This window comes from Aulonocara stuartgranti (assembly GCF_965226115.1).
Source record: "Aulonocara stuartgranti genome assembly, chromosome: 7".
Taxonomy (NCBI): domain Eukaryota; kingdom Metazoa; phylum Chordata; class Actinopteri; order Cichliformes; family Cichlidae; genus Aulonocara; species Aulonocara stuartgranti.
The window spans coordinates 220,020-246,700 of NC_138945.1; the positions used below are offsets into that span (position 1 = coordinate 220,020).

At 42.2% G+C, this 26,681-nt stretch overlaps 2 protein-coding genes across 9 annotated transcripts in view; one reads left to right on the forward strand and one right to left on the reverse strand.

Annotated features, from left to right (window-relative positions):
* The window catches only part of LOC309711545 (sodium channel protein type 4 subunit alpha B-like), an 86,939-nt gene that overhangs the window by 15,243 nt on the left and 45,015 nt on the right, over positions 1–26,681 (reverse strand). Inside the window, exons 28-29 of the mRNA XM_082541935.1 lie at positions 15,254–15,869; positions 14,980–15,124 (exon numbers count right to left, since the gene is read on the reverse strand). Coding sequence (XP_082398061.1) covers positions 14,980–15,124; positions 15,254–15,869 — 761 coding nt within the window. The remainder of the gene's footprint in view (positions 1–14,979; positions 15,125–15,253; positions 15,870–26,681) is intronic.
* LOC309711269 (uncharacterized protein) lies at positions 1,460–11,007 on the forward strand. 8 transcript variants are annotated; one of them, XM_082541481.1, is made up of 8 exons: positions 1,460–1,652; positions 4,532–5,140; positions 5,385–5,974; positions 6,269–6,448; positions 6,822–6,962; positions 7,230–7,284; positions 7,445–7,598; positions 8,691–9,705. In XM_082541481.1, the coding sequence occupies exons 2-8, from the start codon at positions 4,939–4,941 to the stop codon at positions 8,836–8,838; spliced, it is 1,470 nt and encodes a 489-aa protein (XP_082397607.1). In that variant the 5' UTR covers positions 1,460–1,652; positions 4,532–4,938; the 3' UTR covers positions 8,839–9,705. The 8 variants fall into 8 exon arrangements, 7 of the variants coding, with proteins under 7 accessions (XP_082397607.1, XP_082397608.1, XP_082397611.1 ...); XM_082541482.1 differs by having other exon boundaries at positions 4,898–5,140; XM_082541484.1 differs by lacking the exon at positions 1,460–1,652 and adding an exon at positions 10,122–11,007 and having other exon boundaries at positions 1,669–5,140; positions 8,691–8,769.

Genomic DNA, 26,681 nt, shown 5'->3' on the forward strand with positions numbered 1-26,681 from the left:
AAGGTGGAGGTGGAGTACACATTCACCAGTGTGTGAATGTGTGTGTGAATGGGTGGATGACTGGATATGTAAAGCGCTTTGGGGTCCTTAGGGACTAGTAAAGCGCTATATAAATACAGGCCATTTACCATTTACCATTTACTGGTTTGGGCTGGTATCATCAAAGATGAGCTTGTGGGGCCTTTTCGGGTTGAGGATGGAGTCAAGCTCAACTCCCAGTCCTACTGGCAGTTTCTGGAAGACACCTTCTTCAAGCAGTGGTACAGGAAGAAGTCTGCATCCTTCAAGAAAAACATGATTTTCATGCAGGACAATGCTCCATCACACGCGTCCAAGTACTCCACAGCGTGGCTGGCAAGAAAGGGTATAAAAGCAGAAAAACTAATGACATGGCCTCCTTGTTCACCTGATCTGAACCCCATTGAGAACCTGTGGTCCATCATCAAATGTGAGATTTACAAGGAGGGAAAACAGTACACCTCTCTGAACAGTGTCTGGGAGGCTGGGGTTGCTGCTGCACGCAATGTTGATGGTGAACAGATCAAAACACTGACAGAATCCATGGATGGCAGGCTTTTGAGTGTCCTTGCAAAGAAAGGTGGCTATATTGGTCGCTGATTTGTTTTTGTTTTGTTTTTGAATGTCAGAAATGTATATTTGTGAATGTGGAGATGTTATATTGGTTTCACTGGTAAAAATAAATAATTGAAATGGGTATATATTTGTTTTTTGTTAAGTTGCCTAATAATTATGCACAGTAATAGAAAGGCAGCAGGCCCAGACAAGGTGTGTCCTAGGATGCTAAAGCCGTGTGCTGCTGAACTTGGGGAGCCGCTACAACGAGTCTTCAACCTCAGTCTGCGACTGGGGAGAGTGCCCGCCCTATGGAAGACATCCTGCATCGTCCCGGTCCCCAAAAAGAACCGGCCCAATGAGCTGAATGACTTCCGACCGGTGGCACTGACGTCACATCTTATGAAGACTCTAGAGCGGCTCTTCCTCAACCTCCTCCGACCACAGGTACAACATGCCCAGGACCCACTACAGTTTGCATACAAGGCGGGTGTCGGAGTGGAGGATGCCATCCTGTACCTCCTACACAGAGCCCACTCACACCTGGATGGGGGAAAAGGCACGGTCAGGATCCTGTTTCTTGACTTTTCCAGTGCCTTTAATACCATCCGGCCCTGTATGCTTCAGGAAAAACTGAACAGGATGGAGGTGGACCCCTGCCTGGTGGCTTGGATCTCCGACTACCTCACCGACAGACCACAGTACGTCAGGCTGAAGGACATCACGTCTGACACTGTGGTCAGCAGCACAGGAGCACCACAGGGAACTGTGCTGTCCCCTCTTCTCTTCACCCTGTACACCTCTGACTTCAGCTACAACTCTGAATTATGCCACATTCAGAAGTTTGCAGACGACACAGCCATCATGGGGTGTATCTGCACTGTTAAAAAAATCCGTAAATTTAGGGGTCCCTTTACCGTGGATTTGCTACGGATTCGCTCCGTTTTGCGAAATACGGAAAGTTTGCTGTTGCGCGAGGCAGAATTTTCTCCCCCACCCAGAATATTCCGACGCCATTACTTTCAGTGCGGTCAGTGCCTACCTAAATTTCTGCAAGTCACAAGGAAAGTTGGAAACAGGTTGGTTGTGTGGAATGAGAATGAGAATTGAGTGCCACCTTGTTCCCCCTCGTACATTAAATTGGTCTCGATAGGCAGTTGGTAGTGGTGTGTATGTGAGTGGACGTTTGCTGCTAGCTGCGTTAGCATTAGCCAGCCGCCTGCGCTTCGTAAGTACGTCAAAAACCATTTTTTCCCTCCCTCTTACATGAAATTTGGTCTCGATAGTCAGTTGGTAGCCGTGTGTGTTTCATGGTAACATTTGAATGTGTGGGTTTTGCGTTATTTTGAAGCGTGGTTTGCCCAACTAAAGTTAACGTTAGCCCATAAGTTGGATGCGCGCGCTTGTGTGTGTGTGTGTGTGTGTGTGTGTGTGTGTGTGTGTGTGTAAATTAGCCACATGTGTGTATTGTTATAGCTCGCTGTGTTACATTAGCATGCAACTGAACATGGTAATAATTAAAAGGGGTGATAGTTAAGTAGAATCAGATTTCATTGCAGAAAACATTGCAGCCCAAAGAGAGTGGCCCATGCAGCCCAACGCAGATTACTTATTTGAAGGTACCTGAAAAGTGAATATGCTTCACTGTGCTGATATAAATTTATTGTTTTCATATTGATTCTGTTCTGATTCTGGCTATCCTTCAATTGGCAAATTCAATCTCTTAAAAATGTTGACTTGTAACATTTGTGGCTTTAACGCTCGGTCTTCGACTGATTACTTGAAACACTGCCGAACACACAGAAATAATAATAATGTATCTTTTTTATGTGGCCATAGGGATTGCAGAAGGAAGTTTAACACATACAGTAGCCTTGCTGTGCATATGTCACGAGCTCATGTAGACAGAAGGAGCACACAAACATGGAACCGTAATGTGTCTGTACAGTTAAGGTGCTTGTTTAATTTTTGCAGCAGTGAATATGATGATCTTAAAACTTTAAAGTGTCATTTGAGTGGTCACATAGATGAGGGTTTGACTGTAACATGTCCCTTTGATGGATGTTCTAAGACATTCAATGTAAAGTCATCATTTTTAACGCATATTTCCAGATACCATAAAGGGTGGGATGTTACCAAGATAGCCCCAGTTCATATATGTGAACTAACAGAACGGTCTTTCCAAGGTGAAGGATCACCTGAAGAACCTGAAAGTTTTAACATTGATGCAGAACAAAGTGATAATTTCTGCAGTGATCAAGTGAAAGACAACTTCACAGAGAGTCTTGCTCAGTTTTACTTGGGTTTACAGGCAAAATATTTGGTTCCAGCCTCCACAATAACAGAAATAGCAAATGAAATGAGAACTATAAGTGATATTCAACAGGAATATACTGTGGATGCACTAGCCTGTGAACTGGGGCAGTATGGTGTTCCAAAGGAGACTGTAACATCTCTTGGGAATAGTATATACGAGCAGAGCCCTATGCACAAGGCATTACATGAAAAGGGTCATTTAACTACGCAACACAAGAGGCTGAAATATTACAAGTCACACTATGACTATGTTGAACCTGTTGAAGTCTTTCTTGGACGCAATCGCAGTGGCCAGAAGAGGCACTATCATTACATCCCAATACTGGAAACCCTCAAAGTAATTCTGAAACAGCAAGGTTTAGATCAGCACAGTCCTAGTTCAAATTCTGAAGATGATGTACTGTGTGATGTCACTGATGGGTGGGCCATCAAATCCAATGCCATGTTTTCCTCAGACCCAGACAGTTTAAAGGTAATGCTCTTTCAGGATGCTTTTGAGGTGGCTAATCCACTCGGATCTGCCAAGACAAAGCATAAAGTATTGGCTGTCTACTTCACACTTGGAAATTTTCATCCACACCAACGATCAACTGTTGATCAGATACAGTTGGCATTACTCTGTGTAGAGAAAGATTGCAAATACTTTGGAATGGATAAGATTTTCAATAAGCTAGTGTCAGACTTGTGTGAGCTGGAGGAAAGGGGCATATCTTTCAATGGAAAAATATATAAAGGCACTGTTGCGTGCATAATGGGCGATAATCTGGGCTCCCACATGATTGGTGGCTTTACAGAAAATTTCAGCACAGCTCAATATTTCTGCAGATACTGTTTGGCAACAAAAAGTGAATTTCAGTCGAACCCTCTCACAGTTTTCACTCATAGAAATCCAGCTGATCATAATGAGACTGTGCGGTTTCTGGAAAGTAACAATGAAGTACACACTCATCACGGTGTTAAATGTGGCAGTGTTTTCAACAAACTGTCCAACTTTCATGTGTGTCAGCCAGGCTTACCAGCTTGTTTAGCTCATGATCTGTTTGAGGGGGTAGTAGATTATGATTTGGCATTGTTTTTGCAGTTCTTAATCAGAACACAAAAGTGGTTCAGTTATGAGGTTCTTAATGAAAGAATCAAATCATTTCCTGGTGAAAGCAGCGACAAGCTAAACACTATTCCCACTACAGGAGCCAGGCTTGGAGGACATGCAGCCCAAAACAGGTGGCTTTTGAAATTCTTGCCTGTTTTGGTGCATGACACAATTGAAGATGCTGATAATGAAGTATGGGGACTTGTACTACTTCTGAGGGAGCTTGTTGAATTTGTCTGTGCACCTCGGCTCTCAGAGTTGCAGATTGCTTTCATGAAGGGACTGATTGAACTGTATGTGGAATTGAGGCAAGAGCTGTTTCCAAGAGTTCAACTTAGACCAAAACACCACTATCTGCTTCACTATGCACACTTGACTTTACAATTTGGCCCACTCATATATACTTGGACAATGCGCTTTGAATCAAAACATTCTTATTTTAAAAGGTGCATTAGAGCAAGTAAGAACTTCATAAATGTAACCAAGTCTCTGGCTGAACGGCACCAGTTGCTTCAGGCTTATCAGTCTTGTGGTACCTTGTTTCGTTCCCAGGTTCATGTCTCAGACTCAACACGGTTCTACCCAGAGCTCTATGACCAGAACATAAAGACAGTGGTTGGAGAATTTGATTTGAACTCAAGTAACTCAGTTGTCACAGAGAGTGTGCAGGTTAAAGGCACTACATATGCAAATGGAATGCTGGTCTTACTGAGCTACACAAAAGGACTACTGCAGTTAGGACAAATAGCAAGCATTTTTGTAAAAAATGAAACTACTGTCCTACTTTTGCTTCGAGGGAAAACTGCCAGCTGGATACCTGAGCTTGGACTCTATGAACTTGATGAAAATGCTTCTGACCTGTTCAGTTGCCATGATTTGAACAAACTTGCTGATTATCATCCACTTTATTCTTACCAGAGAGGTACTCGGTGGCTCATTCCTCTTAAACACACACCAACATGGAACTTGTGAAAAACTATGTCAAGAAAGCAATGCCATCGCTCAGTAGCGATCAGATGGATACACTCATGGCTAAACTGGAGGAATTAGGAGTTCTCTCTGTAGATGACCTGAGCCTTGTGGACCCGGAGGACATTAAAGACACTCTGCCATTCATTCAGTGCAAAAGATTCGTCAGAGCTGTCAAAGCATTGGAAGCAGGTGAGTTTTTGCCCCTCTGTTTTAATGCAAGTTTTCTGAAACTACAACGGTTTATTCCAAAAATGCAAAAAAAAAGTTGCCATCAGCTGTACATGGCAATAATTACTCTATAATTGGTTTTCATAATTAGGTCCATTTGTATTCCTGGTTGACCCAAACTGGACATTGAGGACCAATGTATTAATTGATTTGCAACAATTGTGATGTGTTTAATTTATGGAGATGTTTGTCATGTCATCCATAGATTCACAAACTCCACCGCAGTTCACCCGGCCTGGCCCCTCATCAACACCTGAACCACAGAGGTTTCAGCTGCCCTCAACACCACCTGAGACAGCCGACTCCCCATCCCAAGACGCATATTCTGTACCATGGCACAAATTTCCCTCAAAAGTCATGGATGAGTTGCGTGAAAAAAAGTACATAATGGGGAAAGACAGACGAGAGATGGTTCGGATCGTCGCTGAAGATTACCTCCATAAACACCCAGGAAGACCTGGTAGACAAAAGCTGAGGGAACTCGCCAGTATGATTGTAGGACAATATCCTGCCTCCTTCAAGCTGACAGAGCCGTTTGGAAACAAACCTTTTGCAAAAGATGGTTCTGAAACTCTCTTTCGTCAGCTGGAACACAGAATTGAAAATATGAAGAGGCCACAAAGCTCACTGAAGAGGCAAGCAGGGGGTGAAAATTCAACAAAGAAAAGGCCCAGGAATTCAGATCTGTATGGATGTGTGGCGTGGGATCCAATCATTGAGGGGGCCGTGTGTAGAGAAGACCTGCTGTCTAAACGAGATGAGTTGAAACGTGCCTTTCAAACCCAGGATCTTCAGGTGGGTCTGCAATCATCCATTACAGATACAGAAAGCTTTATTAATCCTCGAAGGGCAATTCGGTTCCTACAGTCCACCATCTAGACATACAACCATTCACACAGCAATAGTATATAGCAGGAGTAATGCGATAAGGTCTGGGTCCAAGTACAATTTAGGACACATTGTGAAATTGTAGATCGTCTGTAGATCACTATGCCCATAGTCAATTGAAATTGATACCCTGTTTTATTATTTTAATTGGTTAGTTTGACTAACTGTTCGACTGTTTGTCTAACTGCCTCATATCTTTAGGAGTCATCTGTTCGAAAATTGATGACTGAAACATATCCCATTCAGCGTGAAATCCTCAACGATGATGATACCACTATTGCCGTTGTAAAGGACGAGTGGCCGTTCCTGTTTGAAGTTCCTCACCTGTTTGATCATGCATCTAAACTCCTTGGCTTCTCTGTACAAAACAAGCTGGCACAGGTGTGTTGTTATTGTTATTATTATGATTGTGCTGTGCTGTGCTGCTCCATATGGAGAGAATTTTGTCTTTATTAATCAATCAGAAAAAGATTTGCAACCAAAAAGAGAGTTGAGACCAAAAAAGATAAACTGGCAACCAATCAAATAGAATAACTTGGATGAACAATCAAATGGAATAGATTTGAGACCAAAAATCAGGAAGTGACAACCAAAAAAGCAGGACATTTGAGATCAAAACAGAACAGGTTGCAAATGAAAATGAAATAATTCATTTTTATTTTTATTTTTTTCAAAATTCTCTCCATAGCTCCAAACGAAAATGAGTGTTAGTCTTATGTACTTGTACAAAATTAACACCTTGAACCTTGAACAGGAACTTTCCAAAAAAGAAAAGGGGATCAATGACTTCCTTGACTCCAAAGGGATGAAGACGGGCGAAGGTCCAATACAGCTCATCTGTGGCATTTCAAAATACTTCAAGGAAGACTCTTATAAACTCTTCCACAAAAAAGAGGTAGATGTTGTAGATTTTAAACTGTGTGCAAGATAATTATTTGCATCCAGTGGTGAACCAAGTAACCAACCACAGTAGGAAGTATAGATTCCCCTAATTGTGCTGCTGATATTCTCTATAAACTCTCTATCTATAAACTATTTACATTAATGTTTTTGCATAATGGCTACCTCTGTCTGATGAAGACACTAGCAGATAGTCAATTTGCCAGCAGGTTTGTGTGTACTGGAAACATTAATTCATGTATCATGTCTGTCACCAAAACAGATCTCTGCAGATCCTGAAGTCGAACTCCCAGTGACCCCATGCATCCTAATCAGAGGTTTGTAGTTAAATCTTTTTTTGTATCCCAGCAAGCTGTTGTTAGCTGTTGTTATAAGCTGTTGTTGTGTCATATTTATTAAAGAAATGTTTTGCTTGCCTTAAAATATAGGATTTTTTTTTTTTTTGTAAATGGTACATGGTTTTTATCTGTGTTTAAGGTGACCAGCAATTCAAGATTGCTGTTGATGGGTTACTTGTCAATGACCACATCACCTCTCCCATTGTGGCCTTGAGCTACGTCTTCTCCATGTTTTATGTCTGGAACGTCCAATACCCACCGGAGATGGCTTTTACTCTCGAATTCATGCAAAGGTAAGCACTCATTGTTTGGAAATACTTTGTAAATGTGACTTTGCCGTGCCTTTCTGCACCTGACCTGCTTTTTGTCAATCTACACTAAACCCGTTTGTCTGAGATGTACAAGCTCAAAATGTGTCGTCACATGCTGTGAGCTTTTAGATCAGCTGTTATTGGCTTATGATCCCCCTGAATATGGATTTGTTCAGAGATTTTGTAGCTCCCTGTTGAAGACTATTGTTGGAATAAATGTGTCATATCTTTTTAAAGGGCAGGTAACATGCTTTTTGCTTTAAATAGTGTCCTAAGTCAATCAATAACAAAACAAACATAACATGATTCCAGTTGGGAAATGGAGCAAAAACATATTTTTCTCAGAATGGTTTGTTGACACAAAATTCGTTTGAGCTATCTCTTTAAAACCATTAGCACCTGAGACCAGGTTATGTCAGTGGTGGTCAAACCTTTTCATGTCAAAGACACACAAACTGAAATTTATTTGGCTGCAGACCCCAAACTCAAAATATGTTGTTCCAGGGACCCCCCCCCCCCCCCCGAAGGAAAGACTAAACATATTAATTTAAAAAATACTACATAGTGGATTCATGCCCAAATGTTAATACTTGTACTGATGTGTAACGTGCACTGAATGTCACAGTTTCTCCACTCCATGTTTGAATAACCCCCAGGACAGTCCGTGTTCAAATGTGCTGTTACACCTTTTGATAGGACAATGTCAACTGTGTTTTCTATCCCCTTCTGTGTTCTGTGCATTTATAATATCCCTGCATACACATTGAGGATGCATGCTGTCATGTGTTGGTGATAAGCAGACTTCTCACCCTTGCAAACATTTCTGTATATGCACAGTGTGAATGCATGTGTCTTGAAAAGACAAAGGAAGAGAGCTTAGCCACTGGCACCAGCACCACAACAACATTGGGTTCTAGACAGATGGTCAACTAGAATGATAGAGAGGTTCACACATAGGGGCATATTGAAGAAAACAAATGTAGGATTTTATTGAACTGCTCCACTCCTGTCAAGCCACACTACATGTGCAAACTTTGTCTGCATATCACTATTGTTTTTTTTTTTTTCCCTCAGAGTTTTCTTTGGGGTCAATCCTGAGCGAGGCTCCAAGGCAGAGAAGAAGGGGAAGAAACGGCACTTCATTCCTCCACAGGTGTGCAAGCTGGTTTCTCAGCTGAAGGAATTTGAATGCAAGCAGAAGGAATCTGAATGGGCCATTTGAGCTGTTCTCAGAGCTCAGAAAATACCTTTTTGGACTGAATGTACACACACACACACACACACACACACACACACACAAAGGCAAATCCAAAAACATGGGGCTTGGGAGTAGAAATACAGATTTTTACAGTATTAGGTGAGTTCAGATGTTTTAACTAGATGCCCACAACACACATGCTGCAGTTTCAAATCCCCCATGTTAAGGGGGAGGGAAGGTGGGCGATATTTGTCATTCCAGTTAAGCTTTTCCTGTCATTGTGGAGTTGGAGGTGTAAGTTTTAATTTTTTTTTAGTTTTAAGTTGTTTTAAGAGTTTTAAAAATCTCTTTATGGCATGTTGCACAGTCATCCTTCTAAGGTCATGGTTGTTATTGCTGCACTGATGTTTTATAGAAAAGTTGTATAATGTAATACTTCTAATGTTCTATTTGTTTTTTGTAGAAAGGTCAGCCACTGGTTGCAGAGCTCTGCCTGTCGGTGTGATATGTGGAGTTGGAGGTGTAGGTTTCTGCATCCTCCTGGAGGGGGCTCCTCATTTTGCACTGACAGGTGAGACAGCAACAGCAATGCTGGCAGTTTTATTGTCTTATTTTGTCATTGTCTTTAACAAATCAATTTGTTATTAATGCCTGTCAGCCTGTGGATGCTAAAAAGTTGCTAGATTTGGCATCTCCCTGTTAAAGGACATGGCTGTACTTCTTTGAGAAAACAGCTGGTTTATGTATGTAAAATTTCTCTGAATGTGAAGGTGATGTTCTGAATGTTTTAATGGTTGTAGTGTAAATATTGCAAATCATTCACCACAAAAAGTGAAATCACTTTAAAGCACTGGCAGCTGTTAAAGGAAATAAATAATTGCTGTGATTCTACATTTGTGCTTTATTGATGGTAAACGGTATAGAGAATGGTACAGAATTAAACATTTTAGGATGACTGAAGTGTCCGTAAATGGTATGGATTGAGTACTTAAATAATACGAAATATTCCATTTTAGGTTTGATGGAACTGTCCGTAAATGGTAAAGAAAAAGTCAGGTAAATCTACGGAAATATCTGTTATAGGGTTTACGGAATTGTCTGTGCAATAACGCCGAAATTTATGGAAAATACGGAATTTTCCATTTTAGGTTTGACGGAAATGTCCGTCAATGGTACAGAAAAACTCGGGTAAATCTACAGAAATATCCGTTTTAAGGTTTACGGAAGTGCCCGTACAATAACGGAAAAAGTGCTGGTAATTAATTACCAGCACTTTTTCCGTTTTATAACGGAATTTTTTTTAACAGTGTGGGATGATCAGGAAGAGGAGTACAGAAGTCTGGTGAGGAACTTTGTCGCATGGAGTCACACAAACCACCTGCAACTCAACACCTCAAAGACTAAGGAACTGGTTGTGGACTTCGGGAGGTCCAGAGAAGGTCCACTGCCGGTTCAGATAGAGGGGGAGGAGGTGGAGGTGGTCAACAAGTACAAGTACCTCGGGCTGTGGGTGGACAATAAACTGGACTGGTCATGCAACACAGAGCACCTGTATAAAAAAGCCCAAAGCCGACTGTACTTCCTCAGGAGGCTGAGGTCTTTTAACATCTGCAGGAAGCTCCTGAGGATGTTTTACCAGTCGGTGGTTGCTGGAGTACTTTTCTATGCTGTGGTGTGCTGGGGGAGCAGCACAGCAAAGAGGGACTCATCCAGGCTGGAGAAACTGATCAGGAGGGCTAGCTCTGTGGTCGGCATGAAGCTGGACACTCTGGTGACAGTGGCAGAGAAAAGGACATTAAAGAAACTGATGGACATTATGGACAATGCTAGGCATCCTCTGCACACGGCCATAAACAATCAGAAGAGTCTGTTCAGTGACAGGTTGCTTCTCCCCAAGACAAGAACTAACAGACTTAAAAACTCCTTTGTCCCACACGCCATCAGACTGTTTAACTCCTCTCTGGAGGGGAGAGGGAGGGGAAACAGGAGGACAAAGGAGGGGGGAACAACTAAGCTGTAGTGCCTCTTCACCTCACTGTGCAATACCTTTTGTAAATAGTCAACGGTGCAATAGACTCAATACTTGAAATGTGCAATTCACTTGTATTTTTATTTTTTATTCCTATTTATTCTATTTATCCCCTTTGTATATTTTATTTATATTGTCTCTGTATTTATATATGTGTGTGTGTGTGTGTGTGTGTGTGTGTGTGTATATATATATATATATATAATATTCTGTAACTCTGTAACTTCTGTCGGTGCTGTGCTTTTTTGGAAATCGAATTTCCCAGAGGAACCCACCCGAGGGATTAATAAAGTTCTATCTTATCTTATCTTATCTTATCTTAATAGTCACCTGCACACACAGATATCCCCCTAAAATAGCTAAAACTAAAAACTAACTAAAAACTACTTCCAAAAACATTCAGCTTTGATATTAATGAGTTTTTTTGGGTTCATTGAGAACATGGTTGTTGTTCAATAATAAAATTATTCCTCAAAAATACAACTTGCCTAATAATTCTGCACTCCCTGTAGTGAATTGCAGTAATCCAGTTGAGATAAAACAAACGCATGAATGGCTCGTTCCAAGTTTCTAAAGGATAGAAAAGATCTCACTTTGGATTGGAGCCTTAATTTAAAAAAGGACCGCTGGACAACTGAATTAATTTGTTTCTCAAATGTAAGTTTGCTATCCAAGAAAACCCTCAGGTTTTTTACATGCGTTTTAACAGCACATGTTAGGTTGCATGAGTCCAAATCTGGGGCATTGAAATTACCGCTTGGTCCAAAAATAATTACCTCAGTTTTATCCTCGTTGAAGGTAAGAAAATTTGAGGCCATCCAGGTTTTGGTAAATGGACTGGTTCTTATATAGCGCTTTTCTACTCTTCTGAGCACTCAAAGCGCTTTACACAACTTGTGCATTCACCCATTCACACCCATTCGCACAAGCACATCTTTCTCAGTAACATTCACACACACACTCCGATGGATGAATCGGAGAGCAATTTGGGGTTAGTATCTTGCCCAAGGATATTTGGCATGCAGACTAGGGGAAGCCAGGAATCGAACCACCAACCTTCCAATCAGTAGATGACCTGCTCTACCGCCTGAGCTTTAACTTCGTCGAGACATTTGACTAACGATTCCATGGGCGTAGAGGTGTTTCTATAAAACCGAAGATAAATCTGGGTGTCATCGGCATATGAGTGAAAGCAGATGTTATGCTTCCTAAAGATTAGGCCTAGGGGCAACATGTAGATTGAAAAAAAGAATTGGGCCTAATACGGATCCCTGCGGGACACCACAAGTAAAAGGAGCTGGGGAAGAAATAAAATCATCAAGGCTCACGGAAAAAGTCCTCTTGGAGAGGTACGACCTAAACCGTTCCAAGGGGATACCTTTGATACCACATTGCTCCAAACGGGAGATCAGAATGCTGTGGTCAACAGGATCAAAGGCTGCAGTTAAGTCTGGGAGCAGGAGCACAGCTGGGTCTCCTGAGTCAGTGATTAATAAAATATCATTAAGTATCTTTAGGAGGGCAGTTTCTGTGCTGTGGTGGGTTTTGAAGCCCGACTGGAACTTCTCAAAAATATTATGACTGTTTAGAAAGGTTTGTAGCTGCTCAAATACAATCCTTTCTAGAATTTTTGACAGAAACGGTAGCTTGGAAACAGGTCTAAAATTAGCAAGAACAGAGGAATCAAGATTCGGTTTTATAAGCACTGGCTGCACTACAGCGTGCTTATATCCAGTTGGTACTACTCCAGAGCTGAGACTGCTATTAAAAATAGTTAAAATGTCAGGACTGACTACCTTAATTATCTTTTTTAGAAAATGGGTTGGGACTCCATCTGAGGGGCAGGATGATGTCTTTGTTATGCCCCCAGAAATGTGTTCTTTGTGTTCTCTTTATCTCGCTATCGTAGCTTAGAGCGGTGTGTGTATTTTCGTAACCATGACAACACGAGAGCAGTTTACGCTGAGAGTCAGAAAGTGAATCTACTGTGTGACTCGGGATATTAGCGTGTGGGCTCATTCAACCGCCAGCTCCGCCGTTACAGGATTAATCCTTTTCTCTTCGCTAAGGCATAGTCTGTGAGTATAATTCATTTTGTACAATTAAGCGGTGAAGCGTTTTGAACCGTTGTCTGTTATTCGGTTAACTTTATTGTGTCTCATATAAGCTATGCGGCTAGGCTGTCAAGCTGTGATAATTAGCCAGATGCTTTGAGCTTATTGCATCTATAATACATTTCATATATTTCATTGTATTGTGTTTACAGTATATTTCATTGTATTGTGTTTACAGTATATTTCATTGTATTGTGTTTACAGTTTCACAAAAGTGCCCAGTAAAAACTTCTGGAATCCAATCGTCTGAGTCCTGGAGATTTTCTTGGGAGTGTTTAAGCTGAATGGAAACTTAGCCCATTACAGTCTTTATGCTATTGCAAAGCTCTTCTACCTGCTTAAGACATACAGCCTCAAACTGGTCAAAAGCAGTTGAGGGGGTATATGTTGATGAGACATTATACAGAGATGGGGTAGATGTAGATCGAAGCCTTTCTATCTTATTAATAAAAAACTGCAAGAATCTATCGCAAGTTTCAATGGAGCTATCTATATGGAAAGCGGGGGAGGTATTCAAGACCGAATCAATAACTGAGAAAAGAGTTCGGGGGTTATTAGAGTTGGTCTCAATAATGTTGTGAGAAACTTAGATTTTTCGGCTTTTACGATGACTTGATATCTAGATAGGCTCTCTCTCAGCAGCAGGAAAGACACTTGTAACTTGTCTTTTTTCCATTTTCGTTCAGCCTTCCTGTACTGTCGCCTAGCTGATCGAGTTGAGTCGTTTATCCACGGGTCTGAGTACGCTGTTGATCGCACTGATTTAAATGGGGCGATCTCATCAAGAATAGTCTTACATTTATTATTAAAATTCAAATCCATCTGCACAATGCCATCACCAAGAGAAGAATTCGACAGTCCTTCAAAGGCAGTGGAAAACTGTTCTGTGGCCGTTGGTTTAAAAACACGATAACATCGTGTTGAGGATGTAGGTTTAAGATGGCAATGAGATAAAAGTATATTAAACACTAATGGACAGTAGTCGGAAAAGATTGCATCAATTATTTCCAAATTAAAAATTGGTAATCCAAATCCATAGGATCGTCAGATCCAAATCGCTGTGAGTAAAAAAGTCCTTTAAAATAAAGGTTTTATTAGCTAACGAGCGGACATTAGCAAGGCTACTCCTTAGTGAAGTCGAAGGCTTAGTAATGGAAATAGGAGCCCGTTGAAGTGTCCGCAGGTTCTGGAAATTTATTCCTCTTCGACGATGTCGCGGAGGTCGCAGGCGTGGGATCATTGTAGTAATCCCAGCGACAGGAACCATACAGGGGTAGATCATGGTTGGGGAGGTCCAGTGTTTGACGTAGTCAGATCTGGCCGCCTCAAAGTATTGATCATTCCCGGGACGTAAGAAGGCAGCCTTCAGTCTCACCAGTCGACTGCTTCGTCTTCCCCAGCGCCGGCGGTGCCTGGTTGATTGGGGTAGCTTTGAGATAAAGCAAAGGCTGGCAGGGACAGAAACGCCGGGCAGAAATGGTGGAGGGAGAAATTTCTGATTTCCGTAGTTCCAGCAGGATTCACGTCTCTAACAAGGTAATGTTAAATCTAAAAGCGTTTGGCGATCATAAAAACACAGAGAGTTAGCATCTTTTGAAGCGAGTAAAACAAAGGCAAACAATAACACTGGGAGGGACAGACGGCTGGCCGTGAACACTGGCGCCATCTTTGGAATTTGGATCCACAATATCACCCACAATAATTATTTTATCTGAGCTGAGAACTAAATCAGATAAAAAGTCTGAGAAATCAGACAGAAACTCTGTGTAAGGCCCAGGTGGACGATAGATGATAACAAGTAAGACTGGTTTCTGAGTTTTACAGCTGGGGTGGACGAGGCTAAGCATCAGGCTTTCAAATGAATGTCTGGGTCTTTGGTTGATTAACAAGATGAAAATAAAGAGGAAACCTAAAATTCTTCAGTAAACATTTAAGGAGAAGACTTTAGAGTGGTTTTAGTTTAAGCAAACAGAGTTTAAGAAACATATCAAAATGTTGGCAGCCCATCCCAGGTGACCTTACCTGTGTAGTAATTGTGCGCAGAACATCCAAACAGCTGATCTGGTCTCCAGGAAACAGAGGCAGATTCAAGTGAGTCAGTTTTATGGTGTTTGGTTTGGGAATCCTCAAAGGATCCTGGAGACCATCACAGAAGTCTGCCAGCTCACTGGGGAACACATTAGAAAATATTAAAGTCCATTAGAGACTATTAGACTGTTACAGTGGAGTCCATTATAGTGCAGAACCATTTTTGATTAGTGTTAAAGTTAGAAACCATCACCGAGCTCAGTCTCACCTGTACTGTATGACCTGCGAGCCACTGGGGTCAAATCTCCTCCAGGTTTCATAAAACATCTGGAGGTGATCATCACTCAGCATCTCAGCGTCCTCAGGGCTCGCTGTGTTGAAGAGCTCCAGGATGACAACGATGAACAGGTGGATCACCAGCAGGCAGAAGAGGAGGATGTAGGAGCTGAAGAAAACAATCCCCACCGTCGGGTTGGCGCAGTTACCAGGCTCAGGTAATCGCAAGTCGCAGTCTGGAGGCGTGTTCATGATGGGACTCAACAGGCAGTCCCACCCCGAGGACGTGGTGATCATAGTCATGCTGATGATGCTGTTTCCAAATGTCTTGAAGTTAAACATGTCATCGATCATCATCTCATGCTTCACGTAGGCAAAGTTAAACATCCCAATGATGGAGAATGTGTACACAATTAGGAAGAAGAGCAGGCCGATGTTGAAAAGGGCAGGAAGTGACATCACAAAGCCCATAATCAGCATCCAGATCCTTCTGGCAAACCGAATGTGAGGGAATGCTCCACATAAGGTGAACAAACGACCCAATCGCATAACAGAAAAGAGAGAGGGACTGCCGAAATATTTTTCCAAGATGTCAGCTAAGAAGAGACCTGCAACGACAACAACAACAACAACTATTTGTATAGCACATTTAAGACCGAAGGTACACCAAAGTGCTTCATAAAAATGTTTAAACATAACAGATATGAGACCATAACAGAGTACAAATAAGCTAAGAATTGAGAAAAGCTGGTTAAACAAAAATACAGATAAAATAAGAAATAAAACATCAGAGCGTATTTTAGAAAATAAAATCACTGAGTATTCATAAATATAAAGTGGGGGTATACATACAGTGGTACATCAATAGAAGATAAATAACAGCTGGATGAAATATAGGGAATGTGCACTTGACTAACCGAAAACGCTCGGCCACACAGCTAAGTTTTTAACTGTGATTTAAATGAATGGATGCAATCAGAGGCGTGAACGGCAGCAGGAAGATTGTTCCAGAAGCTAGGGCCTGCCAGGACAAAAGCACGGTCACCTCTGGTCTTTAGCTGGGATCTAGGCTGCACCAAGAGTAACTGTCCTGATGATCTTAGGGCTCTCCTGGGGATATACGGATTAAGGAGTTCAATGAGGTAGCACGGCGCAGTATTGTTTATGGTTTGAAAGGTGAGCAAGAGAATTTTGAACTCAATGTGGTATTTGACAGGGAGCCAATGCAGGTCAGCGAGGACTGGGGTAATAGAGGCAAACCTTCTGGTTCCAGTCAAAAGGTGTGCCGCAGCATTCTGGACAAGCTGCAATCTATGAAGAAGGGCAGAGACCAAAGTAAAGGGAATCACAGTAGTCTAATCTAGAGGTCAGAAATGCATGGATAGGTTCTCAAGGTCCTATGTAGTGCTTGGCCTTGGATATTTGACGCAGTTGGTAAAAACTAGATTTAACTACCAAGGATCAATGTTCCCTCTAATGTTTCACGTGTCTGAGCGAACACACAAACTCCCTGAGCGTCCCTTGGACCACTGTGAGCACCAGCAGACGTGTGCACTGTGGTCACGCCAGCATCTAATCCATCCAATTTACATGGTTTATTAAAGTAATCAAATTACAGCATTTACATTTATCTTAGACGACTTTTAATTAACTGCTTTAGGCCACTTACAATGTTTTAGAAAAATTGGTTTTGTAGCATGTTAACACTATTGGAAGTAAAAATAACTTGAACTCCAGTTTTGAAAACACAACTTTCTTTTTTTTTTTTTATAAAGCTCTGACTTGTATTATGAGTATGACTCTGTGGGAGAGAGTCCTGTAATTCTGTCTGCAAAATACAGTAAATAATGACCAATGTTGGGCAATTAATTATTTAGTTACTTCTTCAAAAGAGTAACTGAGTTATGCAAACAACAAAGTTTTTTACAGCTGTTTACCTAAAAATGCAGCCAAAGCGTTTTTTTAACAAACATTTCAAACTATTTACAGAACAATCAGCTGTTCTGCATCAAATCTGATGCCACACAAATTATTTGTGCCGCTCCAAAAAATAATTTCTGTCCACTATGAGATGAAGGAGAACAACAGCCTGATACCTGCAGGCCTGACAGCAGCAGATGTGTCACTGCTGTAACACCTGTAACACTCAGCAGGCGCCTCATTGTCCTGACACACAACACTACTGACCACACTACACACTAACTACACACTAACTACACACTAACTACACACTCCAAACACGCTAAACGTCACAAATCTCAAATCTCTCCCCACCTCTCTCTCCCCCTCTCCCTCCCCCTCTCTCTCTCCCCCTCTCTCTCCCCCTTTCCCTCTTCCTCTCCCCCTCTCCCTCTCTCTCTCCACTCCTCTCCCCCCCCCTCTCTCGCCGTCACTCCTAAAACTTCCTCCTTCCTAAACAACTAAAGGCCATGTTGCCATATCATTTTTTGATTGGTCGACATGGTATATTTTTCGACCAATAGGAAAGGGTGGGGTTTTTTTGGTGTTGTTTTTGCTCGCAGGCTTTTGAGCGTTTTCCTTATAAAACGCCGTTTTTACCATTTCTTCCTGCAGTAAATATAAACAACGACAGTATTCAGGAAGAAAACCAAACACTGCAGATATTTTATCATAACTCTGGTTTTACGTGGCCGATCAACACAATTTAAAAACTGGTATAAAGTCCACACTTTGCCCGTCAGTTGTTCCGTCTGTCCTGCTCACATCTCCAATGGTTGTACACGTTGTCATTGTTGTGATATTTTGATACCATGGTAGCATTTACAGGATATTGTTTTATAGTGATATTATACAGGAAAACTGTTACTCAATAAGGCCCATTTACTAGTTGTTTTTCTCTTTCTCTGTGACCCAAGAATTAATGTGTAAGAATCACAGGCTGGTACCTCAAGGTCGAAAATACCACAGAGACGAGACCACTTCCTTACTCCCATCCTCCCTTCTTTATCTCTTACAAAAAGGCTTGTTAAAGGCCAGGTGGTTTGTTTCAGAATTCACTAATGAAAGAACTCTGTATTCTATGTCTAGGAGTGTATTTTGCTGGGATGATCATAAATTGTAGCTGAACTGATAAACTATACAAAGGATACTTCTTTGCTCAGAGGGCAGGAAGACGCTTCCTTATTTGGTCTGTACCGGTTTGAACTGAGAATCTGCTGACACATGAACCTTTTTCCTCTATATAAACTGTTGTCTGATGAATAAACCTTTGAGTTGATTTTGGGAAAGCAACCTGAAGCAGTCTGTGTTTCCTTGTTCTCCCAAGCTACTCCCGACGTCGTAACTAACCTGCTGAATGGTATACCTGAGTGTTACTTTGAATAATTTTGAATCTTATAGGGTAAAGACAAAACTCTGCTTATAGGTGCCCACGCCTCGGAGGAAACCCGATCCACGGATGACCCGGGACGGAGATTTCTTTCAATTTGGTGTCAGAAGTGGGATACGCTGACGAAGGTAAATACGTGTCTTTTATATTTATATGGGACTGTATTATACCTTTCTCAGTGACCCACAAAGAAACGGGATATGCTGACGAAGTTTTCCTTAGTGGCCCAGATAAATGGGATACACTGACGAATCTTCCTTAGTCCCCGAATAAAGTAAATTAAAAGCAGAGAGACACAGGAAGTTGCCTGTTGTTTTGCGAGAAGTTGCTCGTTAAGTGAGAAGTTGCTCACCAAAAACAAAATAAAAGATAAAATTGCTAGCAATAAAATTGAAAGTAACCTCAGCTGTGCCACAGCAAAAATACTAACATAAATCCTTCAAGCATGTAAACCCCTCTGGAAATCACTGAACATGGGTCAGAATAATTCAAAGACCTCAGACAGGTCCGAGAAAAAATCTAAATTAACTGTAAAACCGAAAAAAATAAAATATAAAGTCTATGTTAAAATGATGCTGAATTTTGATGTTGCAGATCCAGAAGAAAGTGAGAAACTAATGTATGCAAGAGTACCACCTGCCCCAGCACAGCAGGGAGGTTTCAGAGGACGGAAAGATAAGAGTAGAGATGTGTGTTTTCGCTGTGGAAAGATAGGACATTGGTTTAGGGAATGCAAATTTGCAGCTTCCAATAGAGCACGCGCGCCTCAACCACAAAATGCAGGACAAGCTCCTGCCACTAGGCGGCAGCAGAGCTCTTCCAGTCAAGGTAACTGGCAACAACAAATTTAGCTCCGTTTTCCAGCAGCCGCAGACACCCAGAGCAAAAATGAATTTGTGTATTTCATTTAACACAAAGGGTGAAATGTTTGCTGACACTGATAACAGCTTATGTTTTTTCTGCCCTATGCACCGACATCATGGAGAAGGAGCAGCCTCTGTGTCAGCTGGACGCCTCAGCAGAGAATGAACTCAACATCTTTTTGTCCGGTACTCCATGTCACACACTGTGCCAAACACGTGTACAGTCGTTACCAGGTAATCCCATGACTGGGAGCCACACTTTTGTCTCTCTCACACTGTTCAACAACATGATAACTGCTCACACCAGTGAAGGTCAAACAGTGGTTTTGTCACATAACTCAGACATAGGTTATGACATAACTACACCATGTCGACACATAGATCTAACCTACCCTATCCACTGTACTATTTCTGCAGTTACGTTGCCAGCTGAATACCAGAATATGACATTATGGTCAAAAGGTGAGAATGATGTAGGATTTATTGACTGTACACCTTATCACGCACAGCTGAAACACAACAAGCCAGTATATGTCAAGCAATATCCCATTTCTGCCGAAAAAGTCGCAGCCCTAGACATCATCATAGGAGATTTATTGACTACAGGAGTAATAAAGCCCACAGTATCTCCACATAACACTCCTGTCAATCCTGTGCCAAAGCCTAACAAACCTGGCGTATGGCGTTTCACACAAGACTTAAAGCAAATTAATGCAGTCATTATGCCTCTGCCACCTCTCGTCCCAGACGTTCCCAGCATATTGACATCCATTCCATCCACAGCTACACATTTTACTGTGGTGGACCTGTGTTCCGCTTTTTTCTCAGTGCCTGTGCATGAAGACACACAGCCGATATTTGCATTCACACATAGAAATAAGCAGTACACTTGGACTCGTTTGCCCCAAGGCATGGTAGATAGCCCTGCTGCTTTCTCAATGGTGGTCCGTGCTACCCTGGACAGCTTCACTCCTCCGGAGGGCTGTACGTGGATGACCTCCTCTGTGCTCCGAGTGAGGAACTATGTCAAACTGCTACACACATGCTTCTCCAGCACCTCCAACAGACTGGCCACAAAGCATCGGCAAAGAAAATGCAGTACTGTCAGACTTCTGTTCAATGTTTGGGATTCACACTGTCTCACGGACAACGTTCCATGACTGCAGACAGGGTCAAAGCTGTGACCTCCGTCCCTCGGCCCAATACACAGAAGGAAATGCTGTCCTTCCTAGGCATGGTGAACTATTGCAGACAGTGGATACCAGACTGTTCTTTTCATGACCACATTCTGCGTGACTGTTGTAAAAAAGACAAGCCTCCTCGAATACTGTGATCCACAGAAATGACTGCCTCTTTCAATGCATTAAAGGGAGCGCTGGCCTCCGCCACTCAAAGGTGCTGCCTGTGGTTGTTCAGGGGATGCCGGCCTGCCTGAGGGCAGTAGCAGCTTGCTCTATCATGATAAGGGACTGTGAGAAGCTCACACTCTCACATGACACTATTCTACACACCAATCACCAGGTCACGACCATTCTAGCAAACATAACTACACAACATATGACCGCACAACGTCGCTCAGGTTATGAAGCTACACTGACCTCCACACCAAATCTCACTATAAAGGCGAGCAGCACACCCAGTTCGCCAGCACATTTATTGATCCGTATGCTGTGTTCCTCTGACCGACAGGATGGCTCAGACGGGCTTGACGTTCATGACTGCATGACGCGTATACAGGAATCCACAGCATCACGTCCAGATTTAGAGCAAACACCTATCCCAGACTCAGCCACGGTTTATGTGGACGGGTCCTGTTCAAGGCCGAATGACAACTCATTTCTTTGTGGCTATTCAGTGGTGACATTGCCTGACATCATACTAGAGGCTCACTCATTACCATTTCACTCAGCACAAAAAGCAGAGCTCATGGCTTTAATACGCGCCTGTGAGCTACATGTGGATAAGCATGTGACAATTTACACGGACAGCCGTTATGCGTTTGGCGTCGTACATGACTTTGGCACATTGTGGAGACAAAGAGGATTTAGATCTGCTGACGGGAAATCAATTACTAAATTCTGATTTTGTTCAAAGACTTTTTCAGGCTATACAGCTACCATCAGAATCAGAATCAGAATCAGAATGGGTTTATTGCCAGATGTTGAGGTTTACAACATTAGGAATTTGCTGCGGTGCTTCAGTGCAAACAATAACAGCCAACAGCCATTGCAGTCGTTAAAACGAAAGGACACAGTACAGCTGACACAGACGAAGCAGCAGGTAATGCCCTAGCAGACGTGACTGCCAAAGCTGCAGCTGCGTCACAGCTCCCACCTCCACAGGAAGTATTATCTGTGCCCCTACAGCTGCCACTTGTTACACTCCCAGACTATTTAGAAACAAATGTTGATTTAAAATTTATACAAGAGCAGGCCTCTGCATCTGATTACACCTATTGGGAGGATAATGACTGTACCTTAGATGACAGAGATGGCCTATACAAAATTTTGAGGGTTTGATTGCCCTCCCATCTTCCCTGCTGCCAGTCCTTGTCCGACATTTTCACGGTGTGAGTCATGTCGGACAGGGAGGGGTAATAGGGGCAATAAAATCAAGATTTGTAATTGAGAAAACATTACATGCAGTAAAAAGCATATTAGCAACCTGTCTAACATGTGCACGAACTAATGTAGGGAGACCAAAAGCAAAACATCAGCATTTATCACAACCAGATTTTCCATTTCATACATTATGACTCCATCCGCAGCAACCAAATTATCTCCATTTGAAATAATCATGGGAAGACCATTTCCAACACCATGGTCAGCCTCCAGAGGGGCACCGCTATTGGAAGGGGACATAGACACTGCATTGTCCGACTATGTTCACAATCTGGTAGAAACACTGAATAATAACTATCAGAAAGTTTGTCTCTCTCAGCCTCTCCCCTCCACAGTTCCACCAGTGGAGACATGGAGACGCGGTGTTGGTGAAGTCGCTAAAACCAAGGACACTCGGGGAGGCCGCGTTTTCCAGCCCCCAGACTGTACTTGCAGTGACGAGAACCAGCATCCTCACAGACGGACAACCTCAGTGGATTCATGCCAGCAGGGTTAAGACCAGCCCAACCAGACCACCTCAGGTGTCGGATCAAGTAGACGACGACTCAGGCGAGCCAGCGCCGGGAACCAGAACAAATAAACACACACAGGTAGATGACGACTCAGGCGAGCCAGCGCCCGGATCCAATCCACCTACACACACGCAATCACTGATTAACACACAACGCCTGAAAGAGCCAAGACTCAGAGAGCTCTTTGATGCTTCACCTGAACAACAACAAGGTACTCGAACATCCAGTAGGAACAGAAAGCCGAGAGTACCACATGATGTCTAACTTGATAAAGATAGACTCATTCCATCCTGATCATGGAGAAAATGAAATGCCCATTGTCATCATACGACGTTTATTCTATGTCTCTCGAACCTGGGACCAGGCCAGGAGACAACTGAAGAACTGTTTTTCTTATATATTTAGGTTATTTATCACATCTATCGCATTAACCTTAGGATTTTTCTTTGCTATTTTGTATTGTAGACTGCAACCATGTACACATTTCTGCAGGTCATATTTTGCTGACAATACCTCATGCTCTATTTTACGAGACACATACTTAATACGCTCCTCACAATCAGTAAATGGCAACATAGACGCCCCTAATAAACCATTTTATGCGCCCCCTAGAGCAGGAGTCAACTCCTGGTATGAAAATGCTAGAACAGCTGCTCGTGATTTAGGAAACAGTAACTGTTATGTCTGTTCAAAGGGTAATCCAGAACAGGTTATAGTAGGATACCCCATATCCGGTTTCCCCCTCACTGAGGGACTAGAGAAAATCGGCGGAGATAATGCTCTCCTTAAAGACACTTTACAGTTGACTCTGAGCCCTCTCGACTGCCTACTTAGACACACGCACACACCAACTAACCCTGAGACTCCATTAGGCGAATTATTGAAGTTATCTAATGACACCGCAGGGACCTGCGCCCCAATGAAACGCCCTAAGAATAGGTTAAAGCCCTCACTACCCCTAGGACAGATCCCTTTCCATTTTAATACTAGTATGATATGTCTGCGCAGACTAAAGTTAACTGGCCCAGACACCCACATAGATTATACAAAGGATAACTATACATTCTTCTCTGACTCCCCAGGTGCACGCTGTAATGAGACATGGCTAGCTGTCTCTGTGGCTGAAGTTTTATCATATCTGGAGGAACACACACACAGTTCAAGTTCGAGCGGAGAATCGATCATTGTTCCCCCAGAGGGTGTATTAAATGATACTGACTGGGGGGAGTTAGTTAAATCACACATGGTCACGTGTCTAACTAGAGCAATCCCTAACGGTTATTGGATGTGCAATAATACTCTCAGATTAGCCTTACCTGTTAATTGGACCGGTACCTGTGGTCTAGTAACTTTAGCTCAAGAACTACTAATACAACAAACCTCGGATCTGCCTGTATCCAGCAGACGTACAAAACGCTCCGCTTACTCACATAACGTTTACATAGATGCTATAGGAGTTCCACGCGGGATACCAAAGGAATTAAAGGCACAAGGAGAAATATCAGCAGGGTTTGCCTCAATACTACCGTGGATACAGGTAAACAAAAATGTAGCCTGGATCAATTATGTTTATTACCATCAGCAAAGACATACCAATCTGACCAATACGGCCCTTAAAGCCCTAGAAGAACAGATGTCTGCTACCTCTTTAATGACCATGCAAAATAGAATGGCCTTAGATATGCTGTTAGCTGAGAAAGGAGGTGTTTGCGCGATGTTTAGAGATGTATGCTGTACTTTCATTCCCAATAATACCGCCCCTAACGGTTCATTCACACAAGCTATGAATAGACTTGAAGCATTGCAGATAGAACTAAGAGCCAATGCAGGTCACGGTCAGTGGCTAGACAAGTGGCTGCAGGACACGTTTGGAAAATGGAAGGAACTAATTGTAGCCTTTGTAACCGTTGCAGCATGTATTATTTTGTTTTTGATGATTATTGTCTGTTGACTGATACCATGTATATGCTCTCAGAATTTTTGACATTAAGCTTGCTCGAAGGACCAGTTACATTTATGATTTGTTTTACGTTTATGATTTGTCTTTAGATTATGTTATTACATTCTGTCTTTATACTATGTTATCATTTTATGATAAAAGGAGAGAACTGTTGTGATATTTTGATACCATGGTAGCATTTACAGGATATTGTTTTATAGTGATATTATACAGGAAAACTGTTACTCAATAAGGCCCATTTACTAGTTGTTTTTCTCTTTCTCTGTGACCCAAGAATTAATGTGTAAGAATCACAGGCTGGTACCTCAAGGTCGAAAATACCACAGAGATCACTTCCTTACTCCCATCCTCCCTTCTTTATCTCTTACAAAAAGGCTTGTTAAAGGCCAGGTGGTTTGTTTCAGAATTCACTAATGAAAGAACTCTGTATTCTATGTCTAGGAGTGTATTTTGCTGGGATGATCATAAATTGTAGCTGAACTGATAAACTATACAAAGGATACTTCTTTGCTCAGAGGGCAGGAAGACGCTTCCTTATTTGGTCTGTACCGGTTTGAACTGAGAATCTGCTGACACATGAACCTTTTTCCTCTATATAAACTGTTGTCTGATGAATAAACCTTTGAGTTGATTTTGGGAAAGCAACCTGAAGCAGTCTGTGTTTCCTTGTTCTCCCAAGCTACTCCCGACGTCGTAACTAACCTGCTGAACGGTATACCTGAGTGTTACTTTGAATAATTTTGAATCTTATAGGGTAAAGACAAAACTCTGCTTATAGGTGCCCACGCCTCGGAGGAAACCCGATCCACGGATGACCCGGGACGGAGATTTCTTTCAGTCATTAACGTGGCTTCACTCCACAGCAGCCGCTTTGCTAAAACACCGGTGTCGGCACATAAGGACGCGTCATAGCCTGTCAGCGACGTTGATTGGCTGCGTATATACGAATGTGAATCGCATCATTGGCTGGTGTTAGGTTTTGTATTGTTGATTGTCATTTATGCTTAGAAATATTTAACCATATATGCTTAGAGGTGTATAATCAATTGTGTAGTGATAGGATGTGTGATCTTTAACAGGCTGCAAAGGCTTGGTGTGTATTCCACACTAGAATGCACACCCACATCCTGGGAGCACGAGAGAGGTCGTACCTTCTCTTATTGTTTTATGGTAGGATTAACGTAGCTACGTCTGTTCTAGTCTAAGTGCTTTTTGTTTAGATGAACTGTTGGATTTTCCAGACCAGCAGGTTAAGGAAGCCGTTTATGGGGTCACACTCTGACCACACACACACACACACACACACACACACACACACACACACAGTATTCTTTGTTTACATGTATACTTATGTAAGATGTCATATGTTAATGACCCTATGCATATTCATGTAACCACAGTAAAAGGAGTGCTATGGGGAACCTGGCTGAGAGTCTGATGGAGGTCAAGTGGTGGAACGACACTTGGCTCCAGGCAGGTCTCCCTCATGCATGAGTAACATGAAGAACTTTGCCTACTTGTTTCTTGCTTGCTGTGTAATTATATTGTCTTCAGCGTTCCAGCGAATAGGTTCAAGCTACAAACCTATCAGCTGGACTATGGGATAAGGTGGCATCGTTCTGATCCCATACGGGAGCAGCCAGTCACTCACTGACTAACACTGCAGAACAGGATTGTTAAAGTTTTAAATTTAATTTCAGTGCAGGTTAGATTTTTTTTTTTTTTTGTGCGCAGATACCATGCCAGCGGTGTGCAATTGCCCATGCGTGCAGCTTAGAGGGAACATTGCCGAGGATACTTGTTTGTCAAACTTAGCTGAAAATGTTTTTTAAAAAATTGGTTTTGTAGCATGTTAACACTACAGTATTGGAAGTAAAAATAACTTGAACTCCAGTTTTGAAAACACAACTTTCTTTTTTTGTTTTTATAAAGCTCTGACTTGTATTATGAGTACACTACACTACAGACTAGCTAAACGTCGCAACACACGACAACACACGACAACACACGACAACACACGTCACAAATCTCTCTCTCTCTCTCTCTCTCTATCATTTTTTGATTGGTCGACATGGTATATTTTCTGACCAATAGGAAAGGGTGGGGGGTTTTTTG

Coding starts and splice junctions, on each gene's coding strand:
- LOC309711269 (XM_082541481.1), top strand. CDS start 4,939: ATGGAACTTGTGAAAAACTATGTCAAGAAAGCAATGCCATCGCTCAGT. Junction 5,141..5,384: donor TGTCAAAGCATTGGAAGCAG/GTGAGTTTTTGC, acceptor TGTCATCCATAG/ATTCACAAACTCCACCGCAG. Junction 7,285..7,444: donor CCCATGCATCCTAATCAGAG/GTTTGTAGTTAA, acceptor TCTGTGTTTAAG/GTGACCAGCAATTCAAGATT.